Raw genomic sequence first — 19,122 nt, forward strand, 5'->3', positions numbered from 1 at the left:
CATGTATACCACATCCACTGTGTTACCCTCATCTACACACCTAGTCACCCCCTCAAAAAATTCAATCAAATTAGTCAGACATGATCTTCCCTTGACAAAGCCATGTTGACTATCCCTGATTAATCCTTGCCTCTCCAAGTGGAGACTAATTTTGTCCCTCAGAATTTTTTCCAATAATTTTCCTACCACTGATGTTAGGCTCACTGGCCTGTAGTTCCCCGGGTTTTCCCTACTCCCCTCCTTGAATAATGGTACTACATTAGCGGTTCTCCAGTCCTCTGGCACATCCCCTGTGGCCAAAGAGGTTCTGAATATATGTGTTAGAGCCCCCGCAATCTCTTCCTTTGCCTCACACAGCAGCCTGGGATACATTTCGTCCGGGCCTGGGGATTTATCCATTTTTAGGCCTGCTAAAACCGCCAATACCTCCTCCCTCTCGATGTTAATATGTTCGAGCATATCACAGTCCCCCCGCCCTATTTCTATGTCTACATCGTCCCTCTCCATAGTGAAAACAGATGCAAAAAATTCATTTAGAACCCCTCCTACATCTTCCGGCTCCACACACAGATTGCCACTTTTGTCCCTAATGGGCCCTATTTTTTCCCTAGTTATCCTCTTACCCTTAATATACTTATAAAACATCTTAGGATTTTCCTTTATTTTGCTCGCCAGTGTTATTTCATGGCCCCTCCTCGATCTCCTAATTTCTTTTTTAAGTTGGGTTAACTATTATCTATAAGGTATTATTTGAAAGGTGTAGTATCTCCTTAGACCAGGCATCACCTGCTGTTTAACTCAATATTCACTTTATCCTCAGTAAATTAAATGCCGCAGTAATCCTGTGGAACATGAGCAGCCCACAAGCTTTTAATAAACAAGTGGTTTATCTGAACAGTCAGGTCAGGGTAGCAGGGAAAACTAGATGGATTAGAGAAATATATCATGTTAAGCCTGTACAATGGTTTTGTCCTTAAATTTTTCTGTATTATGTATACTGCTATATTATTTACTTTTAAAAAACTTTTTTAACATTCAAAATGACCTTATGATTGGAGTGACCATCTCCTTACCACTTGCAATCCTGAGATATATTGCTGAATCAGTATTGAATCTTTGGAACTGAGGTCAAATGAATGCCAGGACATGTTTCAATTTTGGAAGCCTGGTGAGGTTTAGAAAGCGTGTTTTCTTTCACTTCATTTCATTGTGTGGAAATGGTATTTTTTCCTACTGAAAAGCTTTAACTGAAGTACTAATGAATTTGTGTGGACACACCCATTTAACATAGCATTCTTTGGGACCTTGTTCTATTGTGAAAATTTCTCAAAGTCACATGTAGGTAAGATAAAATGGAAACCGAGGTGTTACTGGGGTCCTGGGCTACTTGTCACAAGTACTGCAATCTCCTGTGTATGATGTCACAAGTTGTGAAGAACACAGAACACCATCCAGGTTAGCAGCAGGAGGAATCTGCTGGGATTTTGACCTCAGGATCACATTTTGGTGAGTATTTGTGAAATCCACCACAGTGTAATCAGAAGAGTTAAATGACTTGTCTTCAATGTCTCTTGCTTCAAGTGCCTTCAAGGAATTAGCATCCATGGGTGGTGAACCATCGTTAGTGATCCCTTCATCCAAACAGTGCTGGACAGAAACTCGAGGGCCAATTGCATCTTTAGTAGCACACGGCCCAGCTTCAGTATAGCCAATGGCCTTATCAACATCCGGCGTTGTGCAAAAGGTGACAGGTTGTGAATGGGCTTCAGAATCCTCATTCTGTGAAGGCAAAGTGCTTCCCTGAAATCAGCTGCATATCACTTCCACTGCTGATCCCAGTTACAATTGTGTAGAAATCCATGTTAGCTGTCTGTTTAGTTGTCACATTTTGATCCAGAGTCTCACAGATCTCATCTTCTACAGATGTATTCTGTGCATTGTTTTTCAGAACTACACTATTGCTGTGTTTTTTGGGAGGACTCACTGGGTGCTGGCTTAGCTCAGAATCAATTTTATTAAGTAGTCCACCATTGTGATTAGCTAAACAATCATCACAAATACTAGGAAGGCGGCTAAAGATGGTGCTCTCTGCATCAGATGTATTGGTTTGCATATCACATCTAGCACCCCCTCTATCTTCCAGAAACTCCTTTGCTGTTTTGTAGTTGGATGCAGGCATTTCATCTGTGTTATCTTCAATAAACTCTTTGCAAGAATCCTCATTGTAATGAGGTGGTGTGTAGCCATGAAATGAATTTAGCATCAAGTTGATTTCATCGACTCTTCTTCTCTGTAATATTTAAAGGCCGAATTACAATAACTATAAATGAAAGAAGTGTTAAAGTGTGTTTTCAAACAGGTTTAAGAATTATTTTATATATTACATTACAAGGGCTTTACATGCCTTCTCATATCCTGCATAAATTGCTAAATTACATAAGAACATAAGAACATAAGAAATAGGAGCAGGAGTAGGCCAATCGGCCCCTCGAGCCTGCTCCGCCATTCAATAAGATCATGGCTGATCTGATCCTAACCGCCAATCCACTATCACAGAACCATCTCCTGAATCTAACAGAATTAGACACATGAAATAGGAGCAGGATCAGGCTACACGGCCCCTGGGCCCGCTCCGCTACCCACAGGGCCATGACCGATCCGAACCTAGACTCATGTCCAAATTCCTGCCCGCTCCCCATAACCCTTAATTCCCTTTACTTCTAGGAAGCTGTCTATTTCTGTTTTAAATTTATGTAATGATGTAGCTTCTACAGCTTTTTGGGGCAGCATATTCCATGGACCTACCACCCTCTGAGTGAAGTAGTTCCTCCTCATCTCAGTTTTGAAAGAGCAGCCCCTTATTCTAAGACTATGCCCCCTAGTTCTAGTTTCACCCATCATCGGGAACATCTTCCCCGCATCCACCCGATCCAACCCCTTCACAATCTTATATGTTTCAATAAGATTGCCTCTCATTCTTCTGAACTCCAATGAGTAAAGTCCCAATCTACTCAGCCTCTCCTCATATGTCTATCCCCTCATCCCCGGGATTAACCGAGTGAACCTTCTTTGTACTGACTCGAGAGCAAGTATGTCCTTTCTTAAGTATGGACACCAAAACTGTATGCAGTATTCCAGGTGCGGTCTCACCAATACCCTGTACAACTGAAGCAATACCTCCCTATTTTTATATTCTATCCCCCTAGCAATGAAAGCCAACATTCCATTGGCCTTCTTAATCACTTGCTGCACCTGCATACTAACCTTTTGAGTTTCGTGCACCAGGACCCCCAGATCCCTTTGTACTTCAGTACTTTCCAGTTTCTTGCCATTAAGATAATAACTTGCTCTACGATTTTTCCTGCCAAAGTGCATAACCTCACACTTTCCAGTATTGTATTCCATCTGCCAAATCTCAGCCCACTTACTTAGCCTGTCTATGTCCCCTTGCAGGTTTTTTATGTCCTCCTCACTCATTACTTTCCCTCCCATCTTAGTATCATCTGCAAACTTTGATATGTTACACTTGGTCCCCTCCTCCAAATCGTTAATATAGATTGTAAAGAGTTGGGAACCCAGCACTGACCCCTGTGGAACACCACTAGTTACTGATTGCCAGTCTGAGAATGAACCATTTATCCCAACTCTCTGCCTTCTGTTAGATAGCCAATCCTCTATCCATGCCAGAATATTACCCCCAATCCTGTGATTTTTTATCTTAAGCAATAATCTTTTGTGTGGCACCTTGTCAAATGCCTTTTGGAAGTCTAAATACACTACGTCCACTGGTTCCCCTTTATCCACCCTATACGTTACTTCCTCAAAGAACTCCAGCAAATTTGTCAAACATGACTTCCCCTTCATAAAACCATGCGGACTTTGTCCTATTAAATTATGATTATCCAAATGTCCTGTTACTGTCTCCTTAATAATGGACTCCAAAATTTTACCTACCACAGATGTTAGGCTAACCGGTCTATAGTTTCCAGCCTTCTGTCTACTGCCCTTTTTAAATAAGGGTGTTACATTTGCAGTTTTCCAGTCTGCCGGGACCTTTGCCGAGTCCAGGGAGTTTTGGAAAATTATTACCAATGCATTCCCAATCCCTACCGCCACTTCCCTCAAGACCCTAGGATGTAAGCCATCAGGTCCAGGTGATTTATCCGCCTTGAGTCCCATTATTTTACCGAGTACCACTTCCTTAGTGATCTTGATCGTGTTTAGCTCCTCCCCCCCTTTAGCCCCCTGTTTGTCCAGTGTTGGGATATTCTTAGTGTCTTCTACTGTAAAGACTGATGTAAAATATTCATTCAGTGTTTTTGCCATCTCCATATTTCCCACCATTAATTTCCCGGTCTCATCCTCTAAGGGACCAACATTTACTTTAGCCACCCTTTTTCTTTTTATATAACTATAAAAACTCTTACTATCTGTTTTTATATTTTTTGCTAATTTACTTTCATAATCTATCTTCCCTTTCTTAATCAATCTTTTTGTTATTTTTTGCTGTCTTTTAAAGTTTTCCCAATCCTCTATCCTCCCACTAGATTTGGCTACCTTATATGCCCTTGTTTTTAGTCGAATACTATCCTTAATTTCTTTACTTAGCCATGGATGGCTGTCTTTTCTTTTACACCCTTTTCTTCTCAGTGGAATATATATTTTTTGGAAGTTGTAAAATAACTCCTTAAATGTACACCACTGATCATGTATCGTCCTACCCTTTAATCTATTTTCCCAATCCACTCTACTCAATTCCGCTCTCATACCTTCATAGTCTCCTTTATTCAAGCTTAGCACGCTTGTTTGAGATCCAACCTTCTCACCCTCTAATTGAATATGGAATTCAACCAGTTATGGTCACTCATTCCAAGGGGATCCTTTACTAGGACATTTTTAATTAATCCCGTCTCGTTACACAGGACCAGATCTAAGGTTGCTTGCCCCCTGGTCGGTTCAGTTACATACTGCTCAAGAAACCCATCCCTAATACACTCAATGAACTCATCCTCAAGGCAGCCCTGCCCAATTTGATTTGTCCAATTAATATGATAGTTAAAATCCCCCATAATTATAGATGTTCCCTTATTACAGGCCTCAACTATTTCCTGATTGATACTCAGTCCAACAGAGTTGCCACTGTTCGGAGGCCTATAGACTACGCCCACTAGTGTTTTTTTCCCCTTATTATTCCTTACCTCCACCCAAACTGTTTCATTATCCAGATCTTTTGACCCAATATCATTTCTCTGTATTACAGTGATTCCTTCCTTTATTAACATAGCCACCCCACCTCCCCTTCCTTCCTGCCTGTCCTTCCTGATCGTTAAATAACCTGGTATGTTTAATTCCCAGGCATTGTCACCCTGCAGCCATGTTTCTGTAATGGCCACAAGATCATACCCATATGTAGTTATTTGTGCCATTAACTCGTCTATTTTGTTACGAATGCTACGTGCATTCAGATAGAGAACTTTCAAAGATGTTTTGTGACACTTAGTTCCTGCTTTTGCCCTTTTTATTACTTTACCTTTTACTCCATACCTTCTGCCCCTTCCTGACACGCTCTGGTTTTTAATTTCCCCACTGCTACCTAAGTCTATGACCTTCTCTGTTGTCATTTTTATTATTTGCTCTCTAGGAACCTCCCCCCCACTAGTTAGTTTAAAGCCCTCTCTACAGCCCTAGTTATATGATCCGCCAGGACTCTAGTCCCAGCACTGGCCAAGTGAAGCCCGTCCCGACGGAACAGCTCCCTCCTGCCCCAGTACTGGTGCCAGTGTCCCAGGAAGCAAAACCCATTTCTCCCACACCAGTCTTTGAGCCACGCATTTAACTCTCTAATTTTATTTGTCCTAGCCAAATTCGCTCGTGGCTCAGGTAATAATCCAGAGATTATTACCCTTGTGGTTCTGCTTTTTAATTTGGCCCCTAGCTGCTCAAACTCCCTCAGCAGAACCTCCTTCCTTGTCCTATCTATGTCGTTGGTACCAACATGGACCACGACAACTGGATCCTCCCCCTCCCATTCCAAGTTTCTCTCCAGCCCAGAGGAGATGTCCTTAACCCTGGCACCGGGTAGGCAACACAGCCTTCGGGACTCTCGCTCTCGGCTGCAAAGAACTCTATCTATCCCCCTAACGATACTATCCCCTACCACTACAACATTTCTTTTAACTCCCCCCACTTGAATGGCCCCCTGCTCCACGGTGCTGTGGCCAGGTTGCTCATCCTCCCTGCAGTCCCTGCTCCTGTCCCCACAGGGAGTAAGAGCCTCGAACCTGTTGGACAAGTGCAAGGGCTGCGGCTCCTCCAACACTACCTCCTGGATCCCCGTACCTGCCTCACTTCTAGTCACACCGTCCTGACCCTGGCCACGGACTACATCTGCATTAATTAATCTAATTGGTGTGACTACCTCGTGATACACAGAGTCCAGGTAACTCTCCCCCTCCCTGATGTGTCTCAGTATTTGAAGCTCGGACTCCAGCTCTTCAACACGGAGCCGGAATTCCTCGAGCAGCCAACACTTACTGCAAATGTGATCACCGTGAGCATCAATGGTGTTCACCAGCTCCCACATATTGCAGCAGCAACACATCGCCTGATCTCCCATTCTATGTAATTAATTAAATTTATCAATATTATTCTTAAATATCCTCTGCCCCGATTCTAGATGGTGAATATCACACCTTAGAAACTATAAACCAGAGATTTAAGCTTAAAAGGGAGAAATACTTACCAACCAATCACTTACCCGCTTTCTGGTGACGTCACACTTGGATTACTTTTTACCTCTCTCCTTCCCTCCGAGTTCAGAGACTGGAGACTGGTAGGCCTTACCTGGTCTCTGGGACTTTTATACCTCGCTCTGCCGCTCAGGGTTCCCGCCGACGCTGTGAGGCCTTACCTGGTCTCTGGGGACTTTTATACCCCGCTCTGCCGCTCAGGGTTCCCGCCGACGCACTGAGGCCTTACCTGGTCTCTGGGGACTTTTATACCCCGCTCTGCCGCTCAGGTTTCCCGCCGATGCTGTGAGGCCTTACCTGGTCTCTGGGGACTTTTATACCCCGCTCTGCCGCTCAGGGTTCCCGCCGACGCACTGAGGCCTTACCTGGTCTCTGGGGACTTTTATACCCCGCTCTGTCGCTCAGGATTCCCGCCGACGCACTGAGGCCTTACCTGGTCTCTGGGGACTTTTATACCCCGCTCTGTCGCTCAGGATTCCCGCCGACGCACTGAGGCCTTACCTGGTCTCTGGGGACTTTTATACCCCGCTCTGCCGCTCAGGTTTCCCGCCGACGCTGTGAGGCCTTACCTGGTCTCTGGGGCCTTTTATAGCCCCGCTCTGTTCTATCTTCTTGAAAAAGTGTTTGGCAAACCTTTTAAAATTTGTTTAGAAACAACCTCATGATGTAAATTAGATTACATATAACCATTGTGAAAAAATGGCGGTTTTGGCTCATCTCCCTCCCCAAACAAAGGAACGGACCGTCAAACACTTTTTAAATGAATTGTGCTGGACTGGGAATCAATTTTGTCTCAACTGAGATTATAGAGCCCAAGAAGGAATGGTTGTCCGATCTTTGGAGCCAAGTTCATTTTCATTTGGGTGTCAGTCACACCACAGGCACTGGTCTCCCTTGTATCACTTTCCTTCCTTATGAATTCAATGAACAATAATAGAAGTATGTGAATCATTTTTCTCTATGTTTGGCCCTTGTTGTAAATGAAAGCAAAAATAAATAACCTGAATTCTATTTTTTAACAGTGTGTTGGTGTGGACAACATAGAGCCTTGTGTTACTGTTTTGCTTGTGCTGTTTAGTGGCTCGAGTGTTGCTTTGTACTGCTGAGTATTAACTAATGCATAGACATCGGTTTCTGATGTGCTTTCACAGTGACATGGCTGATGTCCAAAGAGATGCCATGGAGGAAATAGTCTTAAACAGCCCAGTCCAGATAGTGAAGGCATTTTTGTCCAGGATTAGAAAAATCATTATTTAAAAAAAGCAAAACATTTGGAAAATTGACATATGGCAGGTAGATAGACAAATTTTGAAAAATGTGTGTTTTAAAAATATATTGTTTGTGCTATTCTCATGTTGTACACATGACTAACCCTTGGAAATTCCCTGCCCAAGTGTTTGTACTTGTAGCCAAGTATTGGAAAGTCCCACTCCAGTTGGGGTGAGTTATGTGAATGCATTTTATTCAAATTAAAACAGCGGCAGCCTGTGAAACTATGGTGGTGATTCACCAGTCACACTCTCCCAGCGCCTGTACAGTGTTGTAGCCCTATCTCCAACCAGCATTCACATCGAGATAGGCTTCCACTGGAAATGCGGGCACTCAGCAGGAGTTAGCATCTCCAGGTGAGGAGGGATAAAAGGAGAAAATCTGAGAGAATGATGGAGAAAAACACACAATCTTTAACTGTCAATTAAGAGACGAAACTGCTGAACTTTCCAGAGAGTCTTGTGCTTGGTTCTCAACGTGCTTTACAATCAGAAACAGTTAAGTTATATAAGGCACAAAAAGGAAAGGTTTTTTTTACGCTGTGAAAAGTAACTAGGGAGTGATTCTGCAACAAAAGTATAAGGAGAAAGCTGTGCATTTGATAGGTTTGTCCTATATTGTGCACAGAGGAACCATCTGGCCCACCTTAGCCTTTCCATCCAGAAAGACCCTATTGTCCCACCGCACAGCATCAGCTGTTTCTTAAATTAGTCCAGGACTTTCATCTCCACCGCTGCTCTGGGACAGGAGGCAAGAACTGTGAGATCAACCGTAAAAAATTAAGGTTTTATTACAGCTGCCAAAGGGAGGGTCTTGATGATTCAATTTGTTACTGTAAACATTTATGTTATTCTACAAATAAAAGAAAGATGTTTCCTTCAATTATTATATTGTTTCACTCACAGGTAGTCTGTTTTTAGAGAAGTATTAAAATCTCTACGCTAGACAGGGTCATAATAAAGATTTGGCCAGAGATTGTCTCTTAACCAGCAGAGGGAGCTACTAACCAGTCCGCCATTGTTTCTCAATAAACCTTGCATTGTGCAGTATGAAGAGTTAATTTTAGTAGAAATTGATTTACATTAAAAAATTGAGTTAATAAATTGGACAATTCTATTGTTTGGGAAGACACCTCTGAGAGCACTGTATCAAGGCATCACTAAGAAATGGTACAAAGTTATCTCCGCATCAGTGAAGTTCAAGAAACAGCGGCCTGGAATTTCCTTAACTGGCATAACCGGCAAGCTATGCTAAAATTTATACCAATCATACCATCGACAATTTAGATCCAAATTTCCTGAGAATCTCATTAGCATAAATAAAAACAGCATAAAACAAGCAGAAAACAGCATAAACAAGGACTTACACCATATTCCTTTTTTTAATGTATGAAAGTTAAAAGTTTGAAGCCATCAAACCATCCTTTATGCACATTAGGCACAGCATGTTTAAGAAAATACAATCATGGAAGCTTTTCAATTTTTAATGTAACTTGTTCTGATGCCGTAAAATGCATCCAAAGATACAGAAAATACAATGTAGATGTCAATGATGAAAAAAAATGCTTTAAAAAGTGTAATAAAACACTAGAAATATGACTTTGGGTCTTCCTGTGCCTAAAATTTTAAGCGTAAATTTACACCCATTCAGAAATGGCTGAAATGTAGGAAGCTCGTGTTCTCCAGTCTTTAGCATGGGGGGGGGGGGGGGGCTACGTTAATGAGGAGCGGAGAGTTTTGGAGGAAATTTCAAAGGATAGGGGAAATTCAGGCGTAGCGCAAAGATGGGTAGCAAGGCACTTACGCCCAAATTTCGTTGAACTTTTGCGCTTAAACTCGGCATTATGCCACATTTATGCTGTTGTTTTGGTGCAAGTTTACAGGAAATTGTGGGCTGACCTATGGGCTAAATCAGTCCTCCAATCCTGCCAATTACTGAAACACTCTCACCCACTCCCCTTGCTGCTTTAGTATTTGTCAAAGTGCGCATCATTCGGAACTCAGGATTGCATGGTATCCAAATCATAGAATCATAGACATTTACAGCGCAAAAGGAGGCCATTCGGCCCATCTTGGTCCATAGCCTTGTAGGTTATGGCACTTCAAGTGCATATCCAAGTACTTTTTAAATGTGGTGAGGGTCTCTGCCTCTACCACCCTTTCAGGCAGTGAGTTCCAGACCCCCACCACCCTCTGGGTGAAAAAATTTCTCCTCAAATCCCCTCTAAACCTCCGACCAATTACTTTAAATCTATGTCCCCTGGTTATTGACCCCTCCACTAAGGGAAATGGGTCCTTCCTATCCACTCTATCTAGGCCCCTCATAATTTTATACACCTCAATTAGGCCTCCCCTCAGCCTCCTCTGTTCCATAGAAAACAACCCCAGCCTATCCAATCTTTCCTCATTGCTAATATTCCCCAGCCCAGGCAGCATCCTCGTAAATCTCCTCGGCACCCCCTCTAGTACAATCACATCCTTCCTGTAATATGGTAACCAGAACTGCACGCAGTGTTCTAGCTGCGGCCTAACTAGTGTTTTATACAGTTCAAGCATAACCACATGGCCAATTTTTGTATCATCTGCAAACTTCTTAATCATACTTCCTACATTTAAGTCCAAATCATTGATTATACCACAAAAAGCAAGGGACCTAGTACTGAGCCCTGTGGAACCCCACTGGAAGCAGCCTTCCAGTCACAAAATCACCCTTTGACCATTACTCTTTGTTTCCTGCCTCTGAGCCACCTTGGTGGTGGGAAAATTATTGGAAAAGATTCTGAGGGACAGGATAAATCTTCATTTAGAAAGACACGGATTAATCAGGGACAGTCAGCATGGATTTGTTAAGGGAAGGTCGTGTCTGACTAACTTGGTTGAATTTTTTGATGTGGTAACAAGGAGGGTCGATGAAGATAGTGCATTTGATGTAGTCTATATGGATTTTAGCAAGGCTTTTGATAAGGTCCCGCATGGCAGACTGGTCATGAAAGTAAAAGCCCATGGGATCCAAGGCAAAGTGGCAAGTTGGATCCAAAATTGACTCAGAGGCACGCCAAACTTAAAGCAACCAAGAATTTCAGCTTTCATTTTTGTCTTAACTTTTCAGCCATTGTGCTTCTAAAGTGAATTAATCACCCCCACCCTTCCCCAACCCCAGGGTTTAAACAGCGAAACATGACACAAAAAGAATCTAACAGGAGGAGCATCACAATTAAAGGGAAAGAAGGAGGAAGGATAAGAAGAGGCAGTCTTTCTTTTACACACATGGGGTGGGGTTATGGTTTATTGTATATTGGGCTGCATATTTGTGTATAGTGGACTATTGCACAATCATATGTGGCCCACTCACTGGTTTGACAAATGTATCCAGCTCCTAGCTCCAAAAGGTTGGACATCCCTGGTAGGTAGCTTGTGCAAACCTGAGTAAAGTACCCATATTGTGTATATGTTGACCATCAGCCCATGTATTCTTCAGCCACTAAAGTAGAAACAACATAGTTGGCCTATGTAGAATTAATCAGGACTTCGGTGAAGGTGTTGACGATGGTTTGGAGTTCGACCTCCGAGTGAGCGCAGATGCAAGCGTCGTCTGCATACTGTAATTCGACGACAGAGGATGGGACGACCTTGGATCTGGACTGGAGGCAACGGAGGTTGAACAGTTTCCTGTTTGATCTGTAAATTATCTCCATTCCAGCGGGGAGCTTACTGAGGGTGAGATGGAGCATTGCAGCAAGGAAGATCGAGAAGAGCGTTGGTGCAAAGACACAGCCTTGCTTGGCCCCAGTTCGTACGTGAATTGGGTCTGTGGTGGAACCGTTGGTCAGGATCACGGCTTGCATGTCATCATGAAGCAGGCGGAGGATGGTGACAAACTTTTGAGGGCAGCCGAATTTGAGGAGTGTGGTAAACCACTGTAGTTCACTGTGTTCACTGTTGTTGTTGTTGTTGTTGTCGTTCACTCTTGTTTCACTGTTGTGCCTGACTATGCCTCAGCTGACTCCGCCCCTGGGCTACCGAGTATAAGAGCGGCCGCATGGCAGCTCCTGGCATTCGGTCGTCCACTAGAGGCATAGTCCTGATCTGTCTGAAGTGCAATTCAGTAGTTAATAAAAGCCTGTTGTTCTGAACTCTGCCTAGCCTTTTATTAGAATTGATAGCGCATCAATTTTATTAACTACTGAAAAAAAAAAAAAACGATGCTGCAGATTCTTAAGATCAAGTGCCTGGAACTCGACCCGCAAGAACCGGACTCGACTGCTAAGTTCTCGCACTGGCTGCACTGTTTTGAGTCCTTTCTGACTGCATCCGGCGAGACCGTCGCCGCCGATGCCGACAAGCTCAGGGTACTGAACTCTAAAGTAAACCACCGAGCTTTTGCCCTTATCCGGGACGCTACGAGCTACCAGGGGGCTATCGACATCTTGAAGGAGCAATACGCACGCCCGGTCAACTATGTTTACGCAAGACATCTCCTGGGGTCTCGCAAACAACAGCCCGGGGAACCCACAGAAGCATACATACGGGCGCTGAAGGAACTCGGCCGAGCCTGCGAATGCAAGCAAGTAACAGCCACGGAACATACGGAGGAGCTCATCCGGGATGCCCTCGTGGCGGGCCTCAGGTCCACTCACACACGGCAGCGACTGCTGGAAATTAGCGAGCTCGACCTAAAGAAGGCGATTTCACTCACCCTCTCGTTGGACGTAGCCCACCGGAACATGGAGGCCTACTCCCCGGACCACGCGGCCGCCTCATGGATGCCGCAGCCGCCGCCACCTTGGGACGCGGCGCCGCCACGGGCCCTGGCCTCAACTGCTGCAGCGACGTCCCGCCCGAGCCAGAAATGTTATTTCTGTGGCCAAACCAAACACCCCAGGGCGCGCTGCCCGGCGAAAAACGCGGCCTGCTCTGCCTGCGGTAAGAAGGGACACTACGCTGGTGTCTGCAGAAGCCAGAAGACCCCTACCTCCAGCAGCGCCGCGTGCGATTCATGGGAGCGGCCATCTTGCCTCCCTCCAGCCTCGTGGGGATCGGGATCGTCATGGGCGCCGCCATTTTGTCCTTCCTCTCCGACGCCGCCATCTTGTCCGCCATTCTGCCAACGGGCCCCCGACTCACCCACCGCCGCCTCACCGGGGTTCTACAGCGACGCTACCGACTCCACAGCGGCCTCCACCACGCTGGATCAATCCAGACCCCATCAGCTAGCCAGGTCCACGATGGACATCCAGGTAAATGGCCGCGCCACAACTTGCCTTTTTGATTCCGGGAGCACGGAGAGCTTCATACACCCTGATACAGTACGGCGCTATTCTCTCTCGGTCCGGCCAACGCGCCATCGGATCTCCATGGCCTCGAAATCCCACTCAGCAGACGTCGGCGGCTACTGCGTAGTGACCCTCTCGGTGAAGGGCTCCGTATATAAAAATGTAAAGCTATTCGTCCTGCCACATCTCTGCGCTGCCGTTCTACTGGGGTTGGACTTTCATTGTCACTTTAAGAGTGTCACCTTGACATACGGTGGACCTCTTCCCCCGCTCACTGTCTGCAACCAGCAGTTTTTAAATTGCCCGCCGCGCCCCACCTGTAGTCTCTCCACCCTCAAAATCACCCCCCCCCCCCTGTTCGCCAACCTCACCCACGACTGCAAGCCTATCGCCACAAAGAGCAGGCGATACAGCACCGGGGACAGATCCTTCATAAGATCTGAGGTGACGCGGCTCCTGAAAGAGGGGATTATTGAGGATAGTACCAGCCCCTGGCGAGCCCAGGTGGTAGTCGTTAAGACTGGCAACAAGCAACGCCTAGTCATCGACTACAGCCAGACTATCAACAAGTACACCCAGTTGGACGCATACCCCCTCCCCCGCATAGCCGACATGGTTAATAAGATAGCGCAATACCGCGTTTTCTCGACCATTGACCTCAAGGCAGCATACCACCAAATCCCTATCCGCCCTGAGGACCGCCAGTACACAGCTTTCGAGGCAAACGGCCGCCTTTTTCACTTCCTCAGGGTTCCTTTTGGCGTCACCAACGGTGTCTCCGTCTTCCAGAGGGAGATGGACCGGATGGTCGACGAGAATGCGTTACAGGCCACGTTTCCCTACCTAGACAACGTGACCATCTGCGGCCATGACCTGCAGGACCATGACGCCAATCTTGATAAGTTCCTCCGCACGGCCCAACTCCTAAACCTCACGTACAACAAGGAAAAGTGCATATTCCGCACAGCCCGCCTCGCTATCCTTGGTTGCGTGGTGAAACACGGAGTCATCAGTCCTGACCCTGACCGGATGCGCCCGTTGATGGAACTTCCCCTGCCCCACTGTCTCAAGGCCCTCAAAAGGTGCCTGGGCTTCTTTTCCTATTACGCCCAGTGGGTCCCTCATTATGCGGACAAAGCCCGTCCACTTATCAAGTCCACTTCCTTCCCCCTGACGGCGGAGGCCCGCTTAGCCTTTCACCGTATAAAAGATGACATTGCCAAGGCCACCATGCACTCGGTAGACGAGTCCATCCCCTTCCAGGTGGAGAGCGATGCATCCGACTTTGCCTTGGCCGCTACCCTTAACCAGGTGGGAAGACCCGTGGCCTTCTTTTCACGAACCCTCCAGGGCTCCGAACTCAGACACTCCTCTGTGGAAAAGGAGGCCCAGGCCATTGTGGAGGCGGTGCGCCACTGGCGGCACTACCTGGCTGGAAAACGATTTACCCTGCTTACTGACCAGCGTTCAGTTGCTTTCATGTTCAACAACAAGCAGAGGGGTAAAATCAAAAATGACAAGATTTTGAGGTGGAGAATCGAACTTTCCACCTACAATTACGACATCTTGTACCGGCCAGGGAAACTCAACGAACCCTCAGACGCTCTATCGCGAGGCACATGCGCCACCGTGCAGATCGATAGACTACGGGGCCTCCACAACGACCTCTGCCACCCGGGGGTCACCAGGTTCTTCCATTTCATTAAGGGCCGCAACCTGCCTTACTCCATCGAGGAGGTCAGGACCATGACCAGGAGCTGCCCAGTCTGTGCAGAGTGCAAGCCGCGCTTCTATAGGCCTGACAGAGCAAACCTGATCAAGGCCACCCGCCCTTTTGAGCGCCTGAGTATCGACTTTAAAGGGCCCCTCCCCTCCTCTGACCGCAATGTGTACTTCCTCAACATAGTTGATGAGTACTCCCATTTCCCTTTTGCCATCCCCTGCCCGGACATGACCACCGCTACGGTCATTAAATGCCTGCACAACCTCTTTGCTCTGTTCGGTTTTCCCAGCTATATTCATAGCGACCGGGGCTCGTCCTTCATGAGTGACGAACTCCGTCAGTACCTGCTCATGAGAGGTATTGCCTCAAGCCGGACCACCAGCTACAACCCCCGGGGGAACGGACAGGTTGAAAGAGAGAACGCGACGGTCTGGAAGGCGGCCCTCCTAGCCTTAAAATCTAGGGGCCTTCCGACCTCCCGTTGGCAGGATGTCCTACCCGATGCGCTCCACTCCATCCGGTCACTGCTGTGTACAGCCACCAACGCAACCCCCCATGAGCGAATGTTTGTTTTCCCCCGGAGGTCCACATCCGGTAACTCACTACCACACTGGCTGACGTCCCCAGGGCCCGTCCTGCTGAGGAAGCATGTAAGGTCCCACAAAACGGCTCCCCTGGTAGAGAAGGTTCACCTCCTCCATGCCAACCCCCAGTACGCCTACGTGGCATACCCGGACGGGCGGGAGGACACAGTCTCCATTAGAGATCTGGCACCCTCGGGGTCCACTGACCCGCCACCATTGCCCCCCACCACGACCCCCTCCGACACGGCCCAAAATTCAGTAGACCCAATTCTCACCCCTGTCCATTCCACCCCAGTAGACGGCATGCCGCGCCCCCAGGACCAGCCGGAGCCCACTCGCCCACCCAACACCAAAGGGGACGATACGCCGGTGCTGGACCCCGCTCAAGACGCGTCGTGGGAAGCTGTACCATCGCAACCGTCGCCACGAAGATCTCGACGGCAAACGAGGCCGCCCAACAGACTCGCCTACTCGAACTTTTGATACACTTCACCCCGCCGGACTTAATTTTAAACGAGGGGTGAATGTGGTAAACCACTGTAGTTCACTGTGTTCACTGTTGTTGTTGTTGTTGTTGTCGTTCACTGTTGTGCCTGACTATGCCTCAGCTGACTCCGCCCCTGGGCTACTGAGTATAAGAGCGGCCGCATGGCAGCTCCTGGCATTCGGTCGTCCACTAGAGGCATAGTCCTGATCTGTCTGAAGTGCAATTCAGTAGTTAATAAAAGCCTGTTGTTCTGAACTCTGCCTAGCCTTTTATTAGAATTGATAGCGCATCAAGGAGGTCACTCCATAATCCCTCACGGTCGAACTCCAAACCATCGTCAACACCTTCACCGAAACGTACGAGAGCATGGGCCTTACACTAAACATCCGTAAGACCTCTACCAACCTGCCCCCGCCACACAGTACTGCCCCCCGATTATCAAAATCCATGACAAGGCCTTGGACAACGTGGACCACTTTCCATACCTCGGGAGCCTACTGTCAACAAGGGCAGACGTCGACGACGAAGTCCAACACCGCCTTCAGTGTGCCAGTGCAGCCTTCGGTCGCCTGAGGAAGAGAGTGTTTGAAGACCAGGACCTCAAACCCGGCACTAAGCTCATGGTCTACAGAGCAGCAGTGATACCCGCCCTGCTGTATGCTTCAGAGACATGGACCATGTACAGCAGGCACCTCAAAGTACTAGAAAGGTACCACCAACGCTGCCTCCACAAGATCCTGCAAATCCATTGGCAGGATAGGCGCACCAATGTCAGTGTTCTTGCTCAGGCCAACATCCCCAGCATCGAAGCTTTGACCACGCTCAATCAGCTCTGATGGATGGGTCACATCATCCGCATACCCGATACGAGACTCCCAAAACAAGCGCTCTACTCGGAGCTCCGGCACGGCAAGAGAGCCCCAGGTGGGCAGAGGAAATGCTTCAAGGACACCCTCAAAGCCTCCTTGAAAAAGTGTAACATCCCCACCGACACCTGGGAATCCCTGGCCCAAGACCGCACAAAGTGGAGGAGAAGCATCCGGGAAGGCGCCGAACACCTCAAGTCTCTTCGCCGGGAGCAAGCGGAAGCCAAGCGCAGGCAGCGCAAGGAACACACATCAACCCAAGCACCCCACCCACCTGTCCCTTCAACCACCGTCTGCCCCACCTGTGACAGAGACTGTAGGTCCCGCATTGGACTCATCAGTCACATGAGAACTCATTTTTAATGTGGAAGCAAGTCATCCTCGGTTCCGAGGGTCTGCCGAAGAAGAAGAATCAGGACCTGTAAATTGAGAGCAGTTCCCACATGGAGGCAGCAATATTTCCAATATTAAATTCCTGCCTTTTAAAAAGCACTGGGCAGATGAATGAGCAAACTCATTTGGTGCATTGCTTGTGAATGCCCTGCCCCATGTTTTGCCTCTTTTCAAAGTGAACAAAAGTTGCTCAACTTGTTTTGCAACATTTGAGCTGTCCTGTAACACGCACTGCACTACTTGGGGTGTGTCACTGAAGATGGAATGGTGAATGTAAATCAAGTCTCTGACTTTGCTGTGGCAGACCTCAGCTTAGCTCTGAGTACCAATACATTAAAGTTTAACGTGTTGCTCATGTTCAGAGTCTCAGCTGCAATCTACCTCATTTATACATCAGACTTTTCATCAACGCGAGGGAAAAGTACATGGCAGCAGCAGCAAGTAAACATGGTCACTCGCAGCCCAACTGTCTGCCCAACATTACCTTCTCATGATTCTAACAAGGAACACCTTCAACTGGACTCCTCTAAGTGGGGTTGAAATAAAAATAGGTGTGTTTCTAACATGTGTGCCCTTTTTTGAGCTGTTTTATTAAGCTAAAAAGCCTAAATGAAGCCTAAGTCCTATTAAAATCACTTAAAGAGGCCCCTGATGATGGGTTCTGTGCTGGGTCAATGACACTGGCCCAATCAGAGCAGAACAGTTTCAGATTTGATCATTATCTGTGTTGTACATTGATTTCATTATGTGGGGGAGGGGGGAGGGCGGAGGCGTCAGTAGAAATGCGACAAATGGTCGCAGCAGCTGTAGGCTAGCAAGGGGAAGAATCCAAGAACTGCTGGAAGTGTGCGTGTTTACACAAGGTGAGGACAGAGCCAGGCTCAGCTGTGGTGCCCTCTGTGGTAGAATAGCCCAGTGACGCTCACTGTCTAGATTTGCACTTGAAGCATGGCCGTTGGAGCGAGGAACTGGACAGTACCTGCTGCCCATGGAACAACCACCGAGCATCTTACTATTATCAAGAGGAGAGACAATGGTTAAAGGGAGAGTGAAACAGTAGTGAGCAGACAGGGGTCAGGTGCACTGGCAGCAGATTCATTTATTTGTCACCATGAATTCAACTGTGGAGCCCACCAGTGTCTGCACCAAATGTATCTGCTTGCAGAGCGTTCTTAATGTTCTCAATGCAAACGGTAGAAAATTGGGGCCGTGTTGTCTGATCTTCTTTTCTTTCGATTCAGTTCTTTTCCATTAACGGGGGTTAATATGTAGCTTAGTTCTGATAATAATTGCATCTGCTGTGGAAACGTTCACCTTTGTTCTTCTCAGACTCGCCTAAGTGTGGTGATTAACTGCTAATTTTCAGTGACAGTGCATGTTGTTGCCTGCTTTCTACGTATTTCGTTTTGCTATCACTGAAGCCTTTCTGCTGTTTATATTAGCACGATAGCAAAATACTGCGGATGCTGCAAATCCGAAATAACAACAGGAAACGCTGGAAAAACTCAGCAGGCCGAGCAGCATCGGTGGAGAGAGAAACAGAGTTAACGGGCCAGTAATTCCAGTCCCAACGCGTGAGTACGGACGGGGTACTCACGCGTGGGCCTGTTGGAAGTGCCGGATTTCAGCATGCACAGCGCATGCGCGGGAAACCGGCATTTCCTGTCCTCTGAACCAAGGGGTTCAGAGGACAAACGCGTGCGCGCAGGAGTCTGCGCGTGCGCGCTGAAATTCCTTTTTTCCACAGGTTTGCGCGTGTGTAAGGGCCTCTCCTTGGAG

At 47.1% G+C, this 19,122-nt stretch overlaps 1 protein-coding gene across 1 annotated transcript in view; it reads right to left on the minus strand.

The window, feature by feature from the left end:
* Positions 1 to 1,030: 1,030 nt before the first annotated feature.
* The window catches only part of crfa4 (cytokine receptor family, class I receptor 4), a 142,780-nt gene continuing 124,688 nt past the window's right edge, over positions 1,031 to 19,122 (minus strand). The window contains 2 exon segments of the mRNA XM_086006068.1: positions 1,031 to 1,807; positions 1,809 to 2,290. Of these exon segments, the coding sequence (XP_085862194.1) occupies positions 1,384 to 1,807; positions 1,809 to 2,290 (906 nt within the window). The 3' untranslated portion in view covers positions 1,031 to 1,383.

The sequence above is a fragment of the Somniosus microcephalus genome, chromosome 14 (assembly GCF_052327205.1).
Source record: "Somniosus microcephalus isolate GS21.2 chromosome 14, FLI_Smic_1.0, whole genome shotgun sequence".
Classification (NCBI taxonomy): domain Eukaryota; kingdom Metazoa; phylum Chordata; class Chondrichthyes; order Squaliformes; family Somniosidae; genus Somniosus; species Somniosus microcephalus.